This window comes from Hyperoodon ampullatus (assembly GCF_949752795.1).
Source record: "Hyperoodon ampullatus genome assembly, chromosome: 16".
NCBI classification, from domain to species: Eukaryota; Metazoa; Chordata; class Mammalia; order Artiodactyla; family Ziphiidae; genus Hyperoodon; species Hyperoodon ampullatus.
The window spans coordinates 74,007,818-74,028,301 of record NC_136929.1 but is presented as its reverse complement, the minus strand read 5'-3'; the positions used below and the strand labels follow the sequence as shown (position 1 = coordinate 74,028,301).

At 47.2% G+C, this 20,484-nt stretch overlaps 1 protein-coding gene across 1 annotated transcript; it reads right to left on the bottom strand.

The window, feature by feature from the left end:
* Nucleotides 1-10,434: 10,434 nt before the first annotated feature.
* On the bottom strand, nt 10,435-11,448 carry GPR12 (G protein-coupled receptor 12; the record flags this gene model as incomplete). The annotated part of the gene is made up of 1 exon (XM_079721804.1): nt 10,435-11,448. Exon 1 carries the CDS (start codon nt 11,437-11,439, stop codon nt 10,435-10,437), a length of 1,005 nt encoding a protein of 334 aa, XP_079577930.1. The 5' UTR covers nt 11,440-11,448.
* Nucleotides 11,449-20,484: the final 9,036 nt, after the last annotated feature.

Below are 20,484 nucleotides of genomic sequence, written 5' to 3'. Positions count from 1 at the left end.
TTTTTTTTTTTTTTTGCGGTACGCAGGCCTCTCACTGCTGTGGCCTCTCCTGTTGCGGAGCACAGGCTCCGGACGCACAGGCTCAGCGGCCATGGCTCACGGGCCCAGCCGCTCCACGGCATGTGGAATCCTCCCGGACCAGGACACGAACCTGTGTCCCCTGTATCGGCAGGCGGATTCTCAACCACTGCGCCACCAGGGAAGCCCGATACAGCTTTTAATAGTAACTGTTTATATTTGATAGTTCTGAATATTTACCAAACAAAATTATATAATCCAAAATATGTAACACTGACATTAAGAGTAACTCACTAATTATGGAATTGTATGCTTTTAAAAGTATATAAAAACACGTTTGGAAAAACTGAGCATGTGTTTCTGAATGCTTCAGTTTTGTCCTATTCCCATTTTATTTCATACCTTGTACAGAAAAATCAAGCTTGATTTTATATATCCTCAACAGTTTCTCAAACTGTTTTAAAACCTAAAATGAGACTACATAGGTTATAAACACACACACACACACACACACACACACACACACACACACTCCACTGAATGTACTCTTACTAGATGTTGCTTGACGTAAGGATTATTATTCTTGGGTCTCAAGTTCTATGAGTCAGTTGACTGCTATACTGAAATAAACTGCCAAATCCATCATTTTCAGTGAAATCTTTTATCAAATATATAGACCATCTTCTTAGAAAGCCTGTAAACTTGGCAGACTGGAAAATAGACAATCTATGCTTTTCTCCCTCAGGAGAACTAAGAAAGCAGCTGTCCTGCTTTTTAAAAATTTTCTGTTTTTGTTGGTTAGCATATTTTGAGAGTTTCTTCAATTTACCTATATTCCTGTAATTTCAAATTTGCAAATCCCTCTTCTGAGCTTGCCAGCCCTGCTGTGACAAAGAATGGCATTGACTAGTGCGTCTGTTAAGTTCTGTACTGATGTTTTGGGCATGCAAACATCATAGAGCCTGTGTTGAAAATGCAATGACTTCTGAAATGCAGCGTCACTTATTAAGCCAATAAACTGTTGGACGATTTGGGCCCAGAAGTGTGTTGAGCTCCAGGACGTGCAGAGCAGAGTACGAGGGTCCACAGGAGGAGGCGGCTTGTAGGACTGGCTCTCGACCTGCGGTGTGTAAGCATCCCCACTTTGAAGGCTAGTTTTCAAATACTACCTTCAAGGGTGTGAAGAATGAGTACGTCGGGGCTTCCCTGGTGGCGGAGTGGTTAAGAATCCGCCTACCAACTGCAGGGGACACGGGTTCGAGCCCTGGTCCAGGAAGATCCCACATGCCGCAGAGCAACTAAGCCCGTGAGCCACAACTACGGAGCCCGCACACCACAACTACTGAGCCTGCATGCCTAGAGCCTGTGCTCCACAACAAGAGAAGCCACCGCAATGAGAAGCCTGTGCACCACAACGAAGAGTAGTCCCCGCTTGCCGCAACTAGAGAAAGCCCGCGCGCAGCAACGAAGACCCAATGCAGCCAGGAAAAAAAAAAAAATGAGTAAGTCAATACACCCATTAGCAGCAGCACTAATAATAATACTAAGGCAAAATAACATTCAAGTAGGTCTGTGCAAAGCGCTACATGCTAAACCCTTCCTGGGTCCCGTATCACCGGGCTGTGTGGTGGGTTCCTGGGTCATGCTCGTCTCATAAAACCAGGCCACGGAGGTTCAGAGAGGCTGTGTGATGCACCCCAAAGCCGGCAATCGGAGATGATGCGAACCCAGGCGGTCTGTGTCCAGAGCCCGTGTCCCCAATCATTTTATTCATGAAGACTACGTAGCCATTGATTGACATCTTCCCTCTTACAATCATAAACCTATTTTTACTCCAATAGAAATGGCAGCTATGGTCAACACTGCTGACTCAAGCCCTGTCACTCTGGTAGGTCTGCAGGTAGAGGCAGGCACACTGAGGCCGACAGGTTTTCTTTCCCAAACCTCTTCAACCCAGGGGCGCTTCCTGGAGGAAGTCAGTGAGAGCTGGCCAGTAACTAGAGGGGAAACCAGGTCTGAGAGATGGAAGAAACCATCTTCACACCAACAGCAGGGCGGGGTAGAGTGAAATAAGCTTCACTTTTCCAAAGTGAAAAGACCTCTCAGGATGTGTCACCTGTCCCAGAACTAAAGCAATGACCTAAACGCAGAGCGATGGCTTTTGAATGAGAACAGCCTGAACCAGGGCCGGCTCTGCTGCTCACCCCGGGTGGAGCCTGTTTACAGGGTTAAGTTTGTTGAGGGTGGGAGGGCTGAGAGGAAGCCCCTGTCCCAGGACAACCTTCCCACGGGGTGGAACACTCAGAGGGAGCGAGGTCCCTGGGGCAGCGCTGGGGGCTGCGAGACCAGTGTTTTCACTTAACTTTAGTCATAAACTCTGGATTCAGATGTTTCAAAAATACCTAGATTTTCACCTGAAGACAAGCCAAATTCTCCAGTGCATCCACATCTGTGAAGTATTTGGTCACTGGGCTGGGAGAGCAGCCACCTTTGTCCCAAAGCCTCCTCAGGGGGAAAAGCAGCTCTGTGTCCTTTATTGCAGGATGTGCTGCTTCTTACACTGGATCTTGAACTGACAGAGAGTGTCTTTAATAATCATTTTTTGCATCTTTAAAATAGATTATGTTCTCATAGCTTCAAACATTCCTAAAGAAAATTGACCAAATCAATGCAGTGATTTGGAAGGGTACGCGCCCATGACAATGACTTCCTACTCTGCTGAGTCACCATATGCAACTCGGCTCCAGCCTCCAGGCAGTCCCTAGAATCCACAGGAGTCCTGCTCAATATCTGACTATTGCTCTTCTTTCCTGACCTTTCTGGACTGTAAGCGACGGGATGATGAGGTTAGCGTGTGTACTGGGGGCGGGGGTGGTGGTGACCGCCAGCCTATATCGTAGGAACCACGCTCACTGTGTAATCACGTCCGTGTTCTTGTCCTGGCGCCACTGAACTAGCCTGAGGGTCAGACACACAGTCCACCACCTTCGAGGCCCTCATCCTCTGGGCATCCCCACCGACGACTTCAGACCTGGGCAACGGAGAAGGAAGGCGGAGGTACATACAGTGAGAGAGGAGGGGCGAGGGTGTGCTGTGTACATGCACGTGTGGATGTGAGCAGCAAGTCCCATGGCCGGAGATGGTGGGTGTGGATAGACAGATGATGCATGGCTGGACCACTGCCTTGCCTGTGGAATATTCTGGAAGGTTCACAGATAGGTCATGTACAGGAAAAACACCAGACTAGTCTCTATGATGCCAAGCAGGAGGTCTGGCTGGACGTTTCCCCCCTCACTGAATTATCTCTACATCCACTAAACTGTCATCCAGCACGACATACGTGGCGCATGGCAGTGGAACGGCCCTGCTGGAAGGGGCACAAGTTCAACTGACCTTGACGAATTAGAAAATAACCCCGAAAACAGTGACAAGTGTCACAGTAATTAGTGCAAGGCAGCACACCACAAACCAGAATCATCTATCAGGGCACAGGCAGCAGAAAAGCCCGTGGAGTCCTAGTCCTGATGAGATCTTAATGCCCTTAGTTAGGTCAGCACGGTCAGAGCTGCATGGCATGGTTCTCAAACTCAAGTGTGCATCAGAATCCTCTGGGGGGCTTGTTAAAAGTCAGACTGCAGGGCCTCACGTCCCAAGTTTCTGAGTCAGTAGGTCTGGGCTGAGGCCTGAGACTCTGCATTTTAACATGTTCCCAGGAGATGCTGATGCTCCTGGTTGGGGCCCCCTGCTTGAAGGCCCATGGCCACCTGGCCAGCAGGCGCAGAGGGTCATCAGTCGTTCTGCCTCAGGAAGTTCCACATTTAGTGGGCCAATGGAGCCCAGTTTTGATGACTAGAGTTGAAGAGGCTGCAGAGAAATGGTAGATGACATGGAAAAAAGGATCAAAAGGAAAACGATCAAAAGGATATAAAATGCAATCAATCCAGAAAAATGACTTAAGTCATTGGGATAACATTGTTTGAAGAAGAAGAGAATACTGTTTAATGGATATTTTCAATGTATAAATGTTAACCGTGACTAGGGCCTTCTCTGCATCTCCAGGGCTGGGCCAAGGTAAGCAGAATTAGAGTGTCATAAGGAAGACTGTGATTAGGGATATTAAAATACTGCTGAGCTTTGAGGGTAAGTGTGGGACTCTAGTCCAAAGATACCTTGACTTGGATGATTTAGATTCAATATAGAAGATTCCACTCTAAATTTTCTTCTGATTGTCAGATTCTATAGCATCCAAGAATAAATTTGCTCCTATTTCAAAAGGATCCTGGAAGGAGTAAGGATAGAGTTGGATCAAACCAATTTTCCCTTAGGTTTTATCTCAGCAACCTAGACTTCTGTTACCTTTCAGAGAATGCCATTAAGATGTTCTTTTTCCGTCTGCCGATGCAGGGGACACGGGTTTGTGCCCCGGTCCGGGAAGATCCCACATGCCGTGGAGCGGCTGGGCCCGTGAGCCATGGCCGCTGAGCCTGCGCGTCTGGAGCCTGTGCTCCGCAACGGGAGAGGCCACAACGGTGAGAGGCCCGCGTACAGCAAAAAAAAAAAAAAAAAAAGATGTTCTTTTTTCCTTTTAAAATACACTACTTGTAATTGTCTGTTCAACTAGTCAATTACCAGGGAAATCTGTGCCCTAGGAAGTGTTTTCATTTCTGTTCCAAACTTATTTTCAATTGAAAATTTGTTCCCTGGTGCTTTGATGCTATTATTTGAATTTTTATGATTAAAAAATTCTTAGATTTCTTCTGTAAATATTTTACACTGTGGAGATATTTAAGTTATCTATTAAAATCCACTTTAACTATGTACTTTAACATACTTCTATTGGAAAAAAAAATACTCTTACGTCCTTGGGCCGAAAAGAAGCACAGTGGATGTAATGACCATCATAACTGTTAACATTAATAGCATTTTTAATGCTTAAAATAACAGAAGATTACAGATAAATGTCAAAAATCAAGGTGAGATATTTAAAATTTCTCTGATTTGCCTGGCTAGACAAGGGTTGCTTTAGGATCAGTTCAGCTGAATTTTAGGACACAGAGAACAAAAGTTTTCATCTCAGTTATTTCAAGATGAAATCATGCAAGCACACACAGCCCCCCAAACACAAACCACACGTGTCATAGGGAAAACTATTCTTCTTGAAAATATGGAGATGAAAACCTTTGTTGCTATGTATACTCATGTGTGTATATATATATATATATATATATATATATATATATATATATATATATAAATGCATTGCATTGTTATATTAAGTTCTGAAAGAATTACCCTAAGGTAATGGTAATCCGAATTTCAAAAAGTGAGAACACTAACAAGGAAAAAGTCTTTACTAGATCCTGAGAAATTCTAGGAAAAGTTCAAAGTTCGTATCCATTAAACACAGACTAGTGGGCTTCCCTGGTGGTGCAGTGGTTGAGAGTCCGCCTGCTGATGCAGGGGACACGGGTTCGTGCCCCAGTCTGGGAGGATCCCACATGCCGCGGAGCGGCTAGGCCCGTGAGCCATGGCCGCTGAGCCTGTGCGTCCGGAGCCTGTGCTCCGCAACGGGAGAGGCCACAGCGGTGAGAGGCCCGCGTACCGCAAAAAAAAAAAAAAACAAAAAAACACACAGACTAGTTACCTTTTAACTTTTGACAAGAATAAACACTTTAAATATACATATATAATATATATATTTAATATATTTAATTTAAATGTGTATTTTATTTTATTTGTATTGTATATTATATAATTATATTTATATAAATTGTGTGTTTATATTATAATTATATATTTAAAAAATTATTTATCCTTATCAGAGGTTTATATATATATATACTTTTTTTAAAGAATGCTAATAAAGACGTGACAATTAGCCTTGTGACTCAAAGTACTGGCTACACACCGTCAGCATCACCATCAGCATCATCTGGAAACTTGCTAGAACTTTAGCAATGCCCCAGACCTCCTGAAGCAGAATCTGCATTTTTTTTTTTTTTTTTTTTTTTTTTTTTGCAGTACGCGGGCCTCTCACTGTTGCAGCCTCTCCCGTTGCGGAGCACAGGCTCCGGACGCGCAGGCTCAGTGGCCATGGCTCACGGGCCCAGTCGCTCCGCGGCATGTGGGATCTTCCCAGACCGGGGCACGAACCCGTGTCCCCTGCATCGGCAGGCGGACTCTCAACCACTGCGCCACCAGGGAAGCCCAGAATCTGCATTTTTAATAAGAATCTCAGATGATCTGTATGCCTTTTAAATATTTCAATTTTGAGGATCCTTAGTCAAAATTACCAGTAATTTTTTATGCATTGTTTGCCAGAGGCCAGTAGATCTGTTTGCTAATTCCAACCATGTTTTTACTTCCTTGATGTATATAAACTATGTTTGATGATTCTAAAAGTTCCCACCAGGTTTTAAGATTCCAACCAGATATCAAAACCATCCAATAATTATTCCATTTTTTAAAGGGGACAAGAAGGCAGTCTGTTCCTTCATTACACCAGGCATATAATCAAAGTGGAAACATAAATGTTGTTTAATAAAACACCATCGTAGTCACTTATTTAATATGTATTTTAAATTTGAAATGGTAAGTCCTAATTTCATATGATGTATATACTATCATTAAATAAAGTTAATCATTATTTTAATAATGGAGTAAGCAGTTCTCTAAAAACAAAAAGTTTACGACGTCTCCAAAATACTTTTATTTATTTCTCATTTTCTCTTTTAAACGTGTTTAAATCCTGCTTTAAATTCTGGAGGACTCCAAGACTGTTCCTGCCTGCCAACTCAGTAGAGGAATTTTCCCCTACTGAACATGACTGTTCCATTTAGGCTCCTGGGAAATGAGGTGCTCTCCCCATCACCCCCTCTGCCTCCAGGTACCAAGAGGGAAGACACGACAGCCCCCTTTACCGCCAAGAAACAAACGTGACTGAGACAAAGAAACAGAGTTACAGGGATAAAAGGAAACAAAACCCAGGATAGCCACTACCTGGATAATTAGCCTTGACTAAGGATTCTGGTAAAGTAACTGAACTGTCATTGTTACAGGATAACTATTTCTACTGGAAATAATACAAATATCTTGGCAGCTGTAAGTTTTAATCAAATGGAGTAAAAGATTACCTACTAACCTTAAGACTGTTGGAAATATGATTGTTTTCTATGATTTTTTAGTCCTGTTGCAAAGTTCAAATTCTTGAACGTATATATGCATATATAGATGTATACACGCACACATACAGATACGTACACATACATATCAAGACGTGCAAATTTCTTAATCATTAACCCCACAGCAACAAAGAAGCTTTGAGGAAATCACATAAACATCCAGAAATCTTCACAATTGAAAGTAAACAGTAAGAACATGTTACAGTTGATTGAAAAAATCTCAGCTGAAATCAGATGTTTTAAAAACAGGGGGCAAAAGCAGCCATTTAGCTAATATTTATAAGACCATTATATACTGATGTAAGTATATAACAGGAAGTTTAAAATAGTAAATGAAGGGAAAATCTCTGTATAATAAGGGTGCCCTCACCTCTTTGCATTAAAATATTGCCATGTGCCTCTGGGGGATGGCCTTGGCGCCAAATGGCGGAAATGCTTAGGGAAGAAGAGAACTAAATATAATAGAAACAGGCCTCGTTCCCGTAGGTAGGACCACGTTGATAGTCACAACCCACGTAATCTTATTTTATTTTTTAAAGACATTTACTGTTGTCTAATAGCATGTCCTTTTATTTTATTTTACTTTATTTTATCTTTTTACTTTTTGTCTGTACCACGTGGCATGTTGGATCTTAGTTCCCTGATCAGGGATCGAACCTGCGCCCCTGCATTGGAAGCACGTAGTCTTAACCACTGGACCGCCAGGGAAGTCCCCCACGTAATTTTAAACAGGAAGCTTTATGTCTTAACTGTAGGACTAAAACCTTAGTGACATTAACATATTACATATCATTTCCCTCATATCCAGGTAGGCATCAAAGTTAGTCCCGTGCAGGGAAGGAGACAGGCACAGACTCTGGAAACCCTGGGGTCATATCCTGCCTTTTCCCTTGAAGCTCTGTGGCTGCAGACAAATTTCTTAGCCTCTCTGAGCCTCAGTTTTCTTAACTATAAATGTGTGTTTTTGTGAATACAGCAACAGAGCAGGTAAAGCGCCCAGCATGGGGCCCGGCACACAACACGTGGTGAAAAACCGTACTTATTATGATCATTATAATTACTATTAGAGATATGCAAATGGCAACCACCATTTCTACAAAAACACATTTATTGCTTTCAAACCTCATTATGGATATTTCCCAGCTCTCCTCAAAACCAACTGACCTTAGTCATTTCTCCCGTGGAGATGCTATTAGACTCATCATATTCAACCTACCAACTCCATCACATGTTGAAGAATTTGTTTGTTTTTTGTGGTATGCGGGCCTCTCACCGCTGTGGTCCCTCCCGCCGTGGAGCACAGGCTCCGGACGCGCAGGCTCAGCAGCCATGGCTCACGGGCCCAGCAGCTCCGCGGCAGGCGGGATCCTCCCGGACCGGGGCATGAACCCGTATCCCCTGCATCGGCAGGCAGACTCTCAACCACTGCGCCACCAGGGAAGCCCTGAAGAATTTTTTAAAGGCTGAGATTGGTCCAGTTCTGTGGACTGAAAATCCTTTCCCACTTCGGAAATGTTTCAACCCTTCTCCTCTACCATAAGTGACATAAGAGCGGAGGCACGGATTCAAGTGTAGTATCGATTCACACTCACGCTGCACTGGGAGGTGCTCTGGAGAGATGGCTTCAGCACGCAGGCTGCCAGAATGGACCTCAGACCACCGTGGGCACAATGTTTGGGACGGACCATTGAGGTTAACTGATTACAGGTGATTCCCCAAGGACCCTGAAATACGGGTCTTCCAACATCTGAATGGGTTAAGTTGATGGGCTGTCCAGAAATTCTCCCACTGGTTGTATAGACACAGCTGTAAGTACACTGCAAGTGGAGGGAAGGTATCTGTGTCCAAAACATCTGTCTGTGCTAACAGAAATGACGATCAAACACAATCATTATACAGTATGTTAAAAATTAATTCCTCTGTGTCATGTCCTTGCTCTCTGAAAACAGGCAATATAGTTTTTATTAAATTTAAGTTGCTTTCTGGTGAAAAGGGGTTCAAATTTAACTTTTCATGAACAGCCATGTGGTCATTCTGCTTGTAAACTTACATAATGTAGCTGATATACGTCACAATCAGATATGTATGTTATTTACTCACAACTTGATCAGTAAAGTAGGAGACCACTGGTTTCAAATGCACTGACACCACAGACAGTATGAACCAGAAATACTTGGTCTACAATATGTAATACTATTTGTCTCAACCAAGAATAACTTATTAATACATTCTTAGATATAGAGAAATGGGAAAAGTGATGCTTTTCATATTTTGTGATATAGCTTTACATTAATTATTTTTTTAGAATATAATAAAATCAATTTAATCCACTTTGAATAATGTTATTAATTTTTTTCTTTTGTTTCCTGAACACAGACTGTAGCTTAAAAAACTACTGTGGTGTACCTAATCAATCCTACTTCATATGTAAATCACAACAAATTTCATTTTAGAAGGACACATGGAAAAACCATATTGAAAAGTGACTCACGTGATTCTGGATTTACATGGCAACATTTGAAACTAGTGGTCTAGCTGACACAAGCAGCCATGCAGAAAGAATTACAACCGTCATAGAAGTACCAAAATAATTTTTGTGAACAGTAATTGCTGAAAGTAAAGAAAGAATGAAAAAGAATGGGTTCATGGTTTCAGTGTTGGTAACTTATTACTGAGTTCATGTTAATAAAATCACATCCCTTCCAAACATAAATCATGTAAACTATTTCCATTGGCTTCAGAGTGATTGTATTGTTAGATACATGCCACACTGAAAATCTACCTTGATGTTAAAAAAAAAAAAAAAAAGGTCTGGAAAAAGTAATGTCTCCATTCTCCTCAATCACTCAGTTTTATTTTAAAGTCCAGGTAAAAACTCTGGGACCAATTTACTTTTTATAACTTCATGGCCATGTCATACCCTTCCTTTCCCCCCGCACTACCAATCCTCCAAACGATATAAAAGAAAAACCCTGCCTCCAAATAAAATACTTAAAAACCAAACCACCCCAAACAAAACGAAATTGTATTGAGCAAAGAACTCAATTGTTTTTAAAGGGTGAAAACACTGGTAATATTATTTTCACTTCAATCACTTAACTTATCTAAATAAACGCTTCAAAGTGCTCCTGTGGCTCAAAAGAGAATCCAACAGAAAGAATTTAAGGAGAGCATCTCAACCGCTTGGCCAGGCAGCGGGAGTGCTTGGTAATGCAGGCTTCTAAGTGGAGTGCTGCTACACGTCGCTGGGTGACGGCGCTCTCTGCGAGAGGCTGGACGGGATGCAGCCACAGCAGATGAGGCAGAGAGCTTTCTGGATCTCTTGGTTTCTGAAAGCATATATGACAGGATTGATGATGGAGTTGTAGGTGGCGGGCAGGAGGGTGGCATAGGTGTAGATGGAGGGGTAGGTGTAATCAGCTATCAAGGAATAGAGGGTGAAAGGCATCCAGCAAGCAGCAAAAGTCCCCAGGATGATGGCCAGGGTCGAGACCCCCTTCCGGGTGGTCACGTAGTGCGAGGTGGCCAGGAAGTGGTTCTGCAGGGCTATCTGGTGGGCGTGCCTCATCACGATCTTACAGATCTGGATGTAGAGCTGAAGCATGAGTGCAAACATAAAGAGGAAGGAGATGGAGAGGATGGCGGCGTTGTTCTTGGTCAGGGGTCTGACCACGCTGCAGGTGGCCTCGTCTTGCAGGCAGTTCCAGCCCAGGATGGGCAGCAGTCCCAGGCAGATAGACGTCCCCCAGAGCATGATAAGCATGACATACGTAAACGTGACCGTCCTCTCCGAGTGGTAGGTCAGAGCGTAATACAGGGAGAGGTAGCGGTCAACAGTGATAGCCAGCAAGCTGCAGACAGAGGCAGAGAAAGAGGCGACAATCAGTCCAATGGTGACCAGCTTGGTGGCTTCTGACTGCAGCAGGTAGGCGAAAACGAAATTGATGATGAGTCCAATGCCGGCCAGCAGGTCTGCAAGCGCCAGGCTGCCTATCAGCAGGAACATGGGTGCCCGCAGGCTGGGGTTATGGAAGATGATAAGGACCACGATGGCATTTTCACAGGAGATGAGGGTTCCCGAGGTACACAAGACAATGTCCCACGGGTTGACAACCAGCTCTGGCTCCGGCTCCACGCCAGGAACCTGGGAAGAGACAGCAGCCGAGACGTTCCCCGCAGCTCTGGCATCTAAATAATCCTGAGGCAGCCCGCTTACATTGACCTTCAGGTCTTCATTCATTTTAACCCCCGTCCTCTTCAACGAAAAGACAGGCTGTTTAATGTTGAGATACAGCAGGGTGACAATCCAACATCACGCAAAACCCACACGAACAGAAAGCCAGCTCCTACTCAGATACTACCCCCAAATGCCACAAGCTTCCTGAATTACAAACTGAGAGGGAATAAAACAAAAGCCAAAGTCTCCGTGGCTTAAAACCCACCACCACAACAAAAAGAAATGCCCTTTGGCGCTGGGGAAAACACAGGATGGGATTTGCACACACGAGCGTGAGCGGGGCAGGCACACGCGGGACCGCGGCGGCCGGTTTGCTAAAGTGCTGGGGACACACGTGAAAATCCGTCTCCGTGCTGCAAAAGGAGCCTGGCACCGGGTCTGCCGCTGGGGGACCGCGCCACGGCGACAGGTCGCGAGCCGGGGCCGCCCTCCTCGGTGGAATGTTCAAAACTCCCACCCGCCAGCCGCCTGGCGCGCGTGCACACACTCACACCCCGGCCAGAACAAAGAGGGGTCCGGCCTCTCCCGTGCGCACGGGGCAGTCGCGGCAGGGCCAAGAAAGGCGGGCGCGCGCGATGGAGGTGTGGACACAGACAGACAGACAGGCGCCCATGCACCACGGCCGCTGCCTTGGCGGCGGGGGCGCGGCGGACGCGAGGGGACTCACGGGGCGCCGGGACAGGCTGCCCGCGGGAACGGAGGCATCGCGGGGGTCACCTTGGCGCGCCCAGACCGGGGGGCTCCTCCGCTGCTCCCGAGGCGCGCGGGCGACCCGTGTGGCCTGTCAGCGCCGGGCCCGCGGGGCGAGGGGCGGCTGCCGCGCTCGGTGCTCGGCCGGGAGGGCGGGGGCGCGCTCCGCGCCAGGTGAGCGGCGGCGGCAGGTGAGCTGCGCGCTCGGCTCGCGCGCCCGGCTCTCCCCGCCCGGCCGCCCGGCCGCCCGCTCGAGCACGCGCGCGCGCCCCCGCCCCGTGCCCGCGCGCGCTGCCGCCGCCGCGGGAGCCCCGAGAGGCCGGCGCGCGCCCCAGGGGTCGGGGCTGCGCGGGGCGCGGGGCGGCGAGAGCCCCCCAGCGTCCTGCGGGAGCGAGACGACCCGGAGGCGGGGAAGTGCACTGTCACCCTCGCTGCCGCGGCCCCGCATCCCACCCCGGCTGGCGGTCGGGGCTTGCACCGCGCGGGGGCGGGGCAGCGCTGCCCGGGAGCCCGGTGACCTATTTCGTTCCTGAGGTCCCCCTGCGGAGTCCCGGTCTCCAGCGGCCCTATTCTCCACGCCTTTCCCTAAACTGCTACCTCCATGGTCAAAAGACATATGGTAACATATGTATAACTGATTCACTTTGTTATAAAGCAGAAACTAACACACCATTGTAAAGGAATTATACTCCAATAAAGATGTAAAAAAAAAAAAAAAAAAGAATTGCTTAGGGTGGTTTTTCAGGATCAGCAGTTGGGATGGATACCGGGCGAGCAGGTTAGGGAAGCAGATCTTTGAAGCAGGAAAATGCTCAGCCAGCTGTTTCAGAATCGCCCCCGTTGACCACATTGCATCCTGATCCCCAAGAGGCCCCCTTCCGTAGGTGTGTCCTGGACTTGGTTTTCTAATCACTATTCCCCGGAAACATTTGCTTGACTGGATTTATAGGGTGCTGCTATGTGAATCATCATTATCATCATCAAATTGCACTTATTAAGTGCTCCTTGAGCTGTGTTTTCAAATGGAAATCATTTACTGAGTTCCTACAGAAGCAGAATGCCAAAACCCAATTCATTTAGGCACTGAAGTGGCCGTGCTAATTTATGTTTTCATTTTAACGCATCAATAGTTTCTAAGATTAAGAACCTGATCGCTGTCTGCTTTTATGAGCCTGTCTCCTCTGGATACAAAAACCAGAGCACCTAGATCTTAAGTTTAAAGATGGGAGAAGGAAAAGGCGTGATCTTCTGGTCTTTTCCCGTCAGCAGTGAAGGTTTCTCTACTGCCTTTCTCCACAGTGAGGGAGGGGGTCCTCCATGAATAAAGACGGTCTGCAGGGCACAGGACCCTAGAACTAACTCCTTCCTACAGGGGCATCATCCCCTGGCTGGCCGTTCTTCCCCTGGGGCTCACTGTCATTCCTCACTCCAGCCCTGCAGGCTCATCCACCCCTGACTCCCCCTCCATCCTCCTTCTCCCTTCTCCCATCAATCAGCCCCTGACTCTGCAAGATCACCCCAGCTCTCTCTGCACGGTAGGTCGCAACTCCAAATCAGCAGTTCCGGGGTGGGGCCCAGATTCTGCATTTGCAGTCCTCTCTCCTAGTGATTCCAATGCTGCTGGTCCACGGACCACACTTTGAGAAGCAAGGTTCTATGGAGTTGTAAGAATCGCTTGTACCTCATGGAGAGGCATCGGACACCATGACTGCCAAAGAACCATGCTAAGGGCTGCGCATACAAATTCAGTAAGACATGCTGTCTCTCCTCACAGGCATGTACAGTCTGGTGGTGACAGACACATAAAAAGCAACAGTAATACCAGGCAGCAAATGCTGTAATGAAGAGATGTACATCTTCCTCTCAATTTCTGTGATGATTCAAAGCATTTTTAGAATAAAGCGATGAAAAACCATCATTTAAGCAAACACATAGGGCTTCCCTGGTGGTGCAGTGGTTAAGAATCTGCCTGCCAATGCAAGGGACATGGGTTCGAGCCCTGGCCCGGGAAGATCCCACGTGCTGCAGAGCAACAAAGCCCGTGCACCACAACTACTGAGTCTGTGCTCTAGAGCCTGCAAGCCACAACTACTGAGCCCACGTGCCACAACTACTGAAGCCTGTGCACCTAGAGCCCGTGCTCCGCAACAAGAGAAGCCACGACAATGAGAAGCCTGTGCATCGCAACAAAGAGTAGCCCCCGCTCGCCACAACTAGAGAAAGCCCGGGCACAGCAACGAAGACCCAACGCAGCCAAAAATAAATTAATTAATTAATTTAAAAAAATACACATAGGCTTTTCAGTATGACACAGTTCAAACCACCTGCCAAAATTTTAGGAGCCTCACATCAGCAGAGCAGTTTAGGGAAAGTGAATGACAGCGCCAACCAGACATCACTGTTGTCAATAACATGGAGATGGGCCCTGACCTACAGAGCTTACAGCAGTGGGATTTCTTCCCTCCTTCATGTGTTTGGGAAACAAGAAAAAAGAATGGAGGCTTGGGAAGGGAAAGGGTAATAGGTGGATGGCAGAGATATGTAGGTTTTTGCAGTTTTGAGACCCGGGAAGAGTTAAAGGAAGAGACTGAGAAAACTCACTGTGGGGCTTGGATGCAGTTAAATGGCAGGAACCTGGGAGCCAGGGGCCAGGGCAGCTCCTCCGATTGCCAAGGTCAGCCATGCATTCACAGTCCTGCTGTTACCCCTTCCCCTTGAATGACTGCTTGTGACAAAAAGAAGGATTTAAACTTTAAATTTCTAGGTTTATCGGTGTATGTTAGGACTTTTGTTGCCAAGGGGCAGAAACGCAATTCAGACCAACTTAATTGAAAATGGATGTTGCTGTCTGGCATGGCTGGGAAAGGTCCCAGAGAGGCTCAAGGCGGCGGAGACGGAGCTTCAGGAACAGAGTCCTACCCGTGTGCTGAGGCCCTCAGTCAGCCTGCCCCTGACTTTGTCAAACTCAAACGGTCCTTTCCTAGACCAGCACCTCCTGTGAAGCCATGAAAGTGCCCCCAGGCCGCCCCAGGCTGGCACGCCGAGACCATCTTCCCAGCTGGAGAGAGGAATTCCCACGGAGGACTCTGGCCCGGCCTGGTGTGTGCCCAGCTCTGAACCAACCGTGCGTTCCAACCGGATGGGGTAAGTCCTGTGTGGAGCCCTGCAGTGAAGATTCCATCTGAACTTGGCCAAATGAGCATTTCCCCAGAAGAAAAGAGAGGTGGGACGCCAGGCAGTGAGATCCCGAAGGATGTCCGCCATGGCTTGGAATTCAGCGGATCAGGAGGTTTTGCTCCGCCTTCAGTCATGAGCAAGGCTGTGTTCTCAATTCATTCACCACCACCCCAACCCCCATTACAGGACACTGCAGCAGACACCATCAGTGTGCAACGTTTGTTGCCTTTTAATCGCTTATGTTCTTGGTCATTTTTTTCTATAAATTTGGCAAGAAATTGTGTAGGAGGTAAAGTGTCTTCCCTCTCCTGGACTCCTTTAGCAAGACAAACAGGTGGGGGGGGTGGGAAATTTACACCCCAGATTCTGCAAGGTGTGTACATGGGGTGTGACAACATGTGGCTACAAGCGCTCTGGCAGTGGGCTTGTGAACAGCGAAGGAGAATGACGAGCTCTGTGTTTTCATCTCTGGATGACGCCTGCCTAACTCAGGGTGATATGGGGGCGGGTAATCGACGCATACTTTCCTGCGCAGTAGAGTCGACCTGTCCTAACTCTAGATCCTTCTACATTTGAGCTCACATTTCTGACTGCTTTTATAGTCAACTGAGTTTACGTCGATTATGTAAGGTCAGTGACACCCAGAAATTTGGATTTCATGGGCTGGTAAGTTTCCTCACCAGCAGCAGCAACAACAAAAAAGACAGACTGGCCTGGGGACTTTTACTTTGCTCCATAAATTCATTTAGGCAAGCAAACTTCTAACTACTTTCATTATTATTTCATAGGAAAAAAAAGACATTTTTAGGCTTTAAAAAGAGGACACATCTCAAACGAAAGGATCGGGCTTTAAACGAAATACATCTTGTTTTATGAAAATTCACGGCAGTGTTCTGACTTCTTCCATTCTGCCCCAGCAGGGTGGAAACTGCCAGAGCCCAGACCGGTTGGGGGACGGCTCTTGAGAACCACTGATGGACGCAATGATTCTGTAGCCGCTCAAAGGGAGCCTAGATTTAATACTTTTGGTCAAATCAATAGGGGAAATGTACAAGTCAAGTTTCAGATTGTACAAGTTTTCGTTTAGGCACCCAGGTTACCCAAGTTTTGTTACTCGCCTCTTCAAGCGGATGGCCTGTGTTTATGGAGCACCCACTGTGTGCCAGGCTCTGAATCACGAACTCTTCACTTCACCAGAATTAGAAAACACTGCTGCCAGCATGTTGGATGTTGTCACCACACGGGAAATGGTCAGCCAGCTTCCTCCCATGAATCCTCACATAGTGACATTCATTTCTCTGAGGATTTACCCTGGTTTGGGGAGCTTTATATTAACCAGGCTGATGTGTTTGCGTAAAAACGCCAACTATCATATAATAAATATTTACAGTCTCAGAAGCCAGGTATGAGCAGACCTGTGCGCCCTGGAGCAAGGAAACAACATGCCTCTGTTCCCTGTTTGTAAAATGAGGATGTTAACAGCATCTATTCCTAGGACTGGTGTGAGTGTGACACGGGATAAGGGGCACGGTGCACTTATCGAGCCTGGCAGAAAGCTAAGGTCTGTCAATGAGAGCTACAATTACTGGTGTGGCCACTGTTAGCCCATCATCTCCCTGTCCTCCTGTGTGTGCGGGGATCCACGGGAATCCTGTTCTCTCAGCTGCATTGGCCAAATGCCTTGGCATCCTCTTTGGGACCATTATTCACAAAATACCCAAACTGTCAGGAAATTCTGTTGACTTTACCATCAAAATACACCCAGAATCCATAATTGCCCAAACTTGGAAGCAGCCAAGATGCCCTACAGTATGTGAATAGAAAAGTAAACTGTGGTACATCCAGACAATGGAATGCTATCAGTGCTAAAAAGAAATAAGCTCTCAAGACATGATATTAATGCATTTCATTAAGTCAAGAAACCAGTGTGAAAAGGCTACTTCCAACCATTCAGGAAAAGACAAAACTACGGAGACAGTAACAAGATCAGTGGTTGTCAGGGGCTGGGGGAAGGATGAACGGGAGGAACACAGAGGATCCTTAAGGGCAGTGAAACGACTCTCGTTGATACTGCGATGGTGGATACATGTCATGATCCATTTGTCAAAACCTGCAGAATGTATGACACCAGAGTGAATTCTAATGTGCATTGTGGACTTTTTTTTTTTTTTTTTTTTTTTGCGGTACGCGGGCCTCTCACTGCTGTGGCCTCTCCCGTTGCGGAGCACAGGCTCTGGACGCGCAGGCTCAGCGGCCATGGCCCACGGGACCAGCCTCTCCGTGGCATGTGGGATCTTCCCAGACCGGGGCATGAACCCGCGTCCCCTGCATCAGTAGGCGGACTCTCAACCACTACGCCACCAGGGAAGCCCTGCACTGTGGACTTTATATGACGTGTCAGCGTAGCTTCATCAGTTGTAACACGTGCTCCACTCTGCTGGGGATGTTGGTGGTTGGATGGGCCTCAGTCAGTGTCTCCACCGTGACCCAAGAACTCCCTTCAGAGTGACATCTTCTTTGAGATACGCCCGTCTATAGGGTTGGGTCTGAGGAAGGTCCTGCTCGCTTCACAGTCCTTTGGTGTTTTTCAAATGACTTGCCTTGATGCCAGTGGAGGGATAAATGGTTTAGGGGCTGAGTTGTGTTCCCCCAAAATTGGTATGTTGAAGTTCTAGCCCCCAGTACCTCAGAGTGTCTCTTAATTTGGAGAGAAAGCCTTTCAAGTGATGATTCAGTTAAAATGAGACAACTAGTGTCCTTATAAGAAGAGGAGATTAGGACACAGACTCACACAGGAAGAGGGAAAACCATGTGAAAACAGGGAGAAGATGGCCGTCTGCAAACCAAGGAGAGAGGCCTCAGAAGGAACCAACCCTGCCCATACCTTGCTCTCAGAGTTAGAGCCTCCAGAACTGAGAGAAAATGAATTTCGGTTTTTTTCAGCCACCCAGTCTGCGGCGCTTTGTTGTGGCAGCCTTTGCAAACTAATACAGGTGAGTATGAGCAGACGGACAGATTCTGACAGGAAATCAAACTCTTCTGGACGGCCTGAAACTGGTCTAGAGCACATCACTCTCCACAACATGCTAGTCCACGGCCGGAAAGTGTACCAGGTGCTGCCGCCCCCGCCCCCGCAGAGCACAACAGGCAGCTTCCAGAACCCAGCACGTGCATCTCCAGCCTGAGGACCTTCTCTGGTCTAGAGGCTGCTTTGCCACCTGCGCTGCAGGTCGGCAGTGCCGGGACGTTCATGCCCCGGAGCAGCCAGCTGTCAATGACGGACGGGAACTGTATAAGTACCCGCCTCCCTCTCTCCTCTCTGAGTCTCAGGACTAACAAGTGGTATAGTTTTTTCAGACTGAAGAAGCCACCGCAGCCCGAAGGACGTGGGAATTGCTCTGGTTACGCTGCCCACTCAGCTCCAGGCACGCCAATCCCCGCAGCACGCGAAGCTCCCTTTATATCCTGTTATTGTTCGGAGATGTCGGCCTCAACCTCCCCAGTTTGTTTCCTTGGGGTTTAACCAAGTCCCCGGTGCATGTTTGCCTCTGACTCTTAGCAGGCTTAAGCTCCTTACTCACGATGGGAATGTATTAGTCAGCTTGGGCGGCCACAACAAAATGCCACGGACTGGGGGGCGGAAACAGTGAAATTTTATTTCCTCCCAGCTCTGGAGGCTGGAAGATCAAGGTCCTGGCCTTTTCACTAAGCTCCCCCATAGCTTTCCTCGGTGAGCGCACGTGTATGTGTGGAGGCAGCAAGCAAGCCCTCTTCCTCTCCTTATAAGGACACTAACCCTATCGGATCAGGCCCACACTTATGACCCCATTTAACCTTAATTACTTCCATAAAGGCCCCATCTCCAAATACAGCCACACGGGGGCTAGGGCTTCAAAATATGCATTGAGGGGACACAGACATTCAGTCCATTCATTACAGGTGACTTGCTTTAAAACCCTGCTCACTGCTCTAGTCTCTCGCCTGTCTCACTTCTCTATTCCTACCAACGTTTCCTGGGATCACACCCAAAATAGATTACCATACTAAATCTTCGTCTCAGGGTCTGCCTCTGGGGAATCCAAACCAACAAAGAAAAACTGAACACCGTTAAGTCCTTCTAGGAAAATTACAGCACTTGGTAGCACATTAGAGGCTCCGAGAAGTCTTCCCTAAAGAAGCATTTCACTGAGTTTCACCCAGGGCTTCACAAACTTTCTTAGCCTGGGATCTCTTTCTTTGCCCCCTTGGAATGCCCTTGAACATGTCCCAGAATTTATTTGGAAATGTTGCTATAGGGTTGGCGAACGTCAGATGTGCATGCGGTTGGTTTATTTTAGGACTGTTGCTGGGATGAAGGCTGCGGGGTGAGGTCTGGGAGGACCTGCAGGCTGATGAAGTCTTCGGTGGAGGAACGTGTGTGAGAGCAGAGGTCGGTGTCCGCATGTGGCAATACCGGCCATCAGCACTAATAATTCATCCAAAGGCACTGGGTTAGAGGCCATGATACAAAGCCCCAGAAGACATGGGGACATGACTCCTGCTGTCACCGGGATCACAGGGTAGTGAGGGAGAAAGGGGAGTGAGCTGCAATTGCAGCAGGGTGACCTATGACATGAGCCCCATCATGCGTGCTCTGTGCCTGGCCCTGGGGACGTTAATGATGAAGAAGAGAAAGGGTCATGTACCTGCCTTGAGCTGAACCTCTAGATGCTTCAGAGATGCTGAAGCCCTGGTTGTTGGTTGCGGGACAGTGTTTTATTCATCCGTTCCCAGGTTTATTAGAATTTCAGTCAGCCACCTCCATGGCCACTAAAAATGCCTCCTTCATTTCCCCTGAGACGAATCAGATTCAATGATGGTGAGATAATATCTTCAGTTCAACATCGAATTGCACGTATTCATATTCCAACCATTTAAAAGTGTTATTGGTGGGCTAATATTCGTCCTATTAAAATTAAGTGGCATAAAATTTGAATTAGCTCAATTGAATTAATTTCCTTCTCGAATGTATTTATCCATGATTCAGAGGACTCTGGGCAAAGGCCATCTTGGTTTCCTTCAATGAGATGCATTCGGCTCCGCGTTCCCTAATTTGGAGTTTGAAAGTCCCTCTGGGCCTGGAGTAAGTGAAGACTCCCCGCCGCCTCCTCCCGCCATCCTTAATTGGTGTAGCTGGAACCA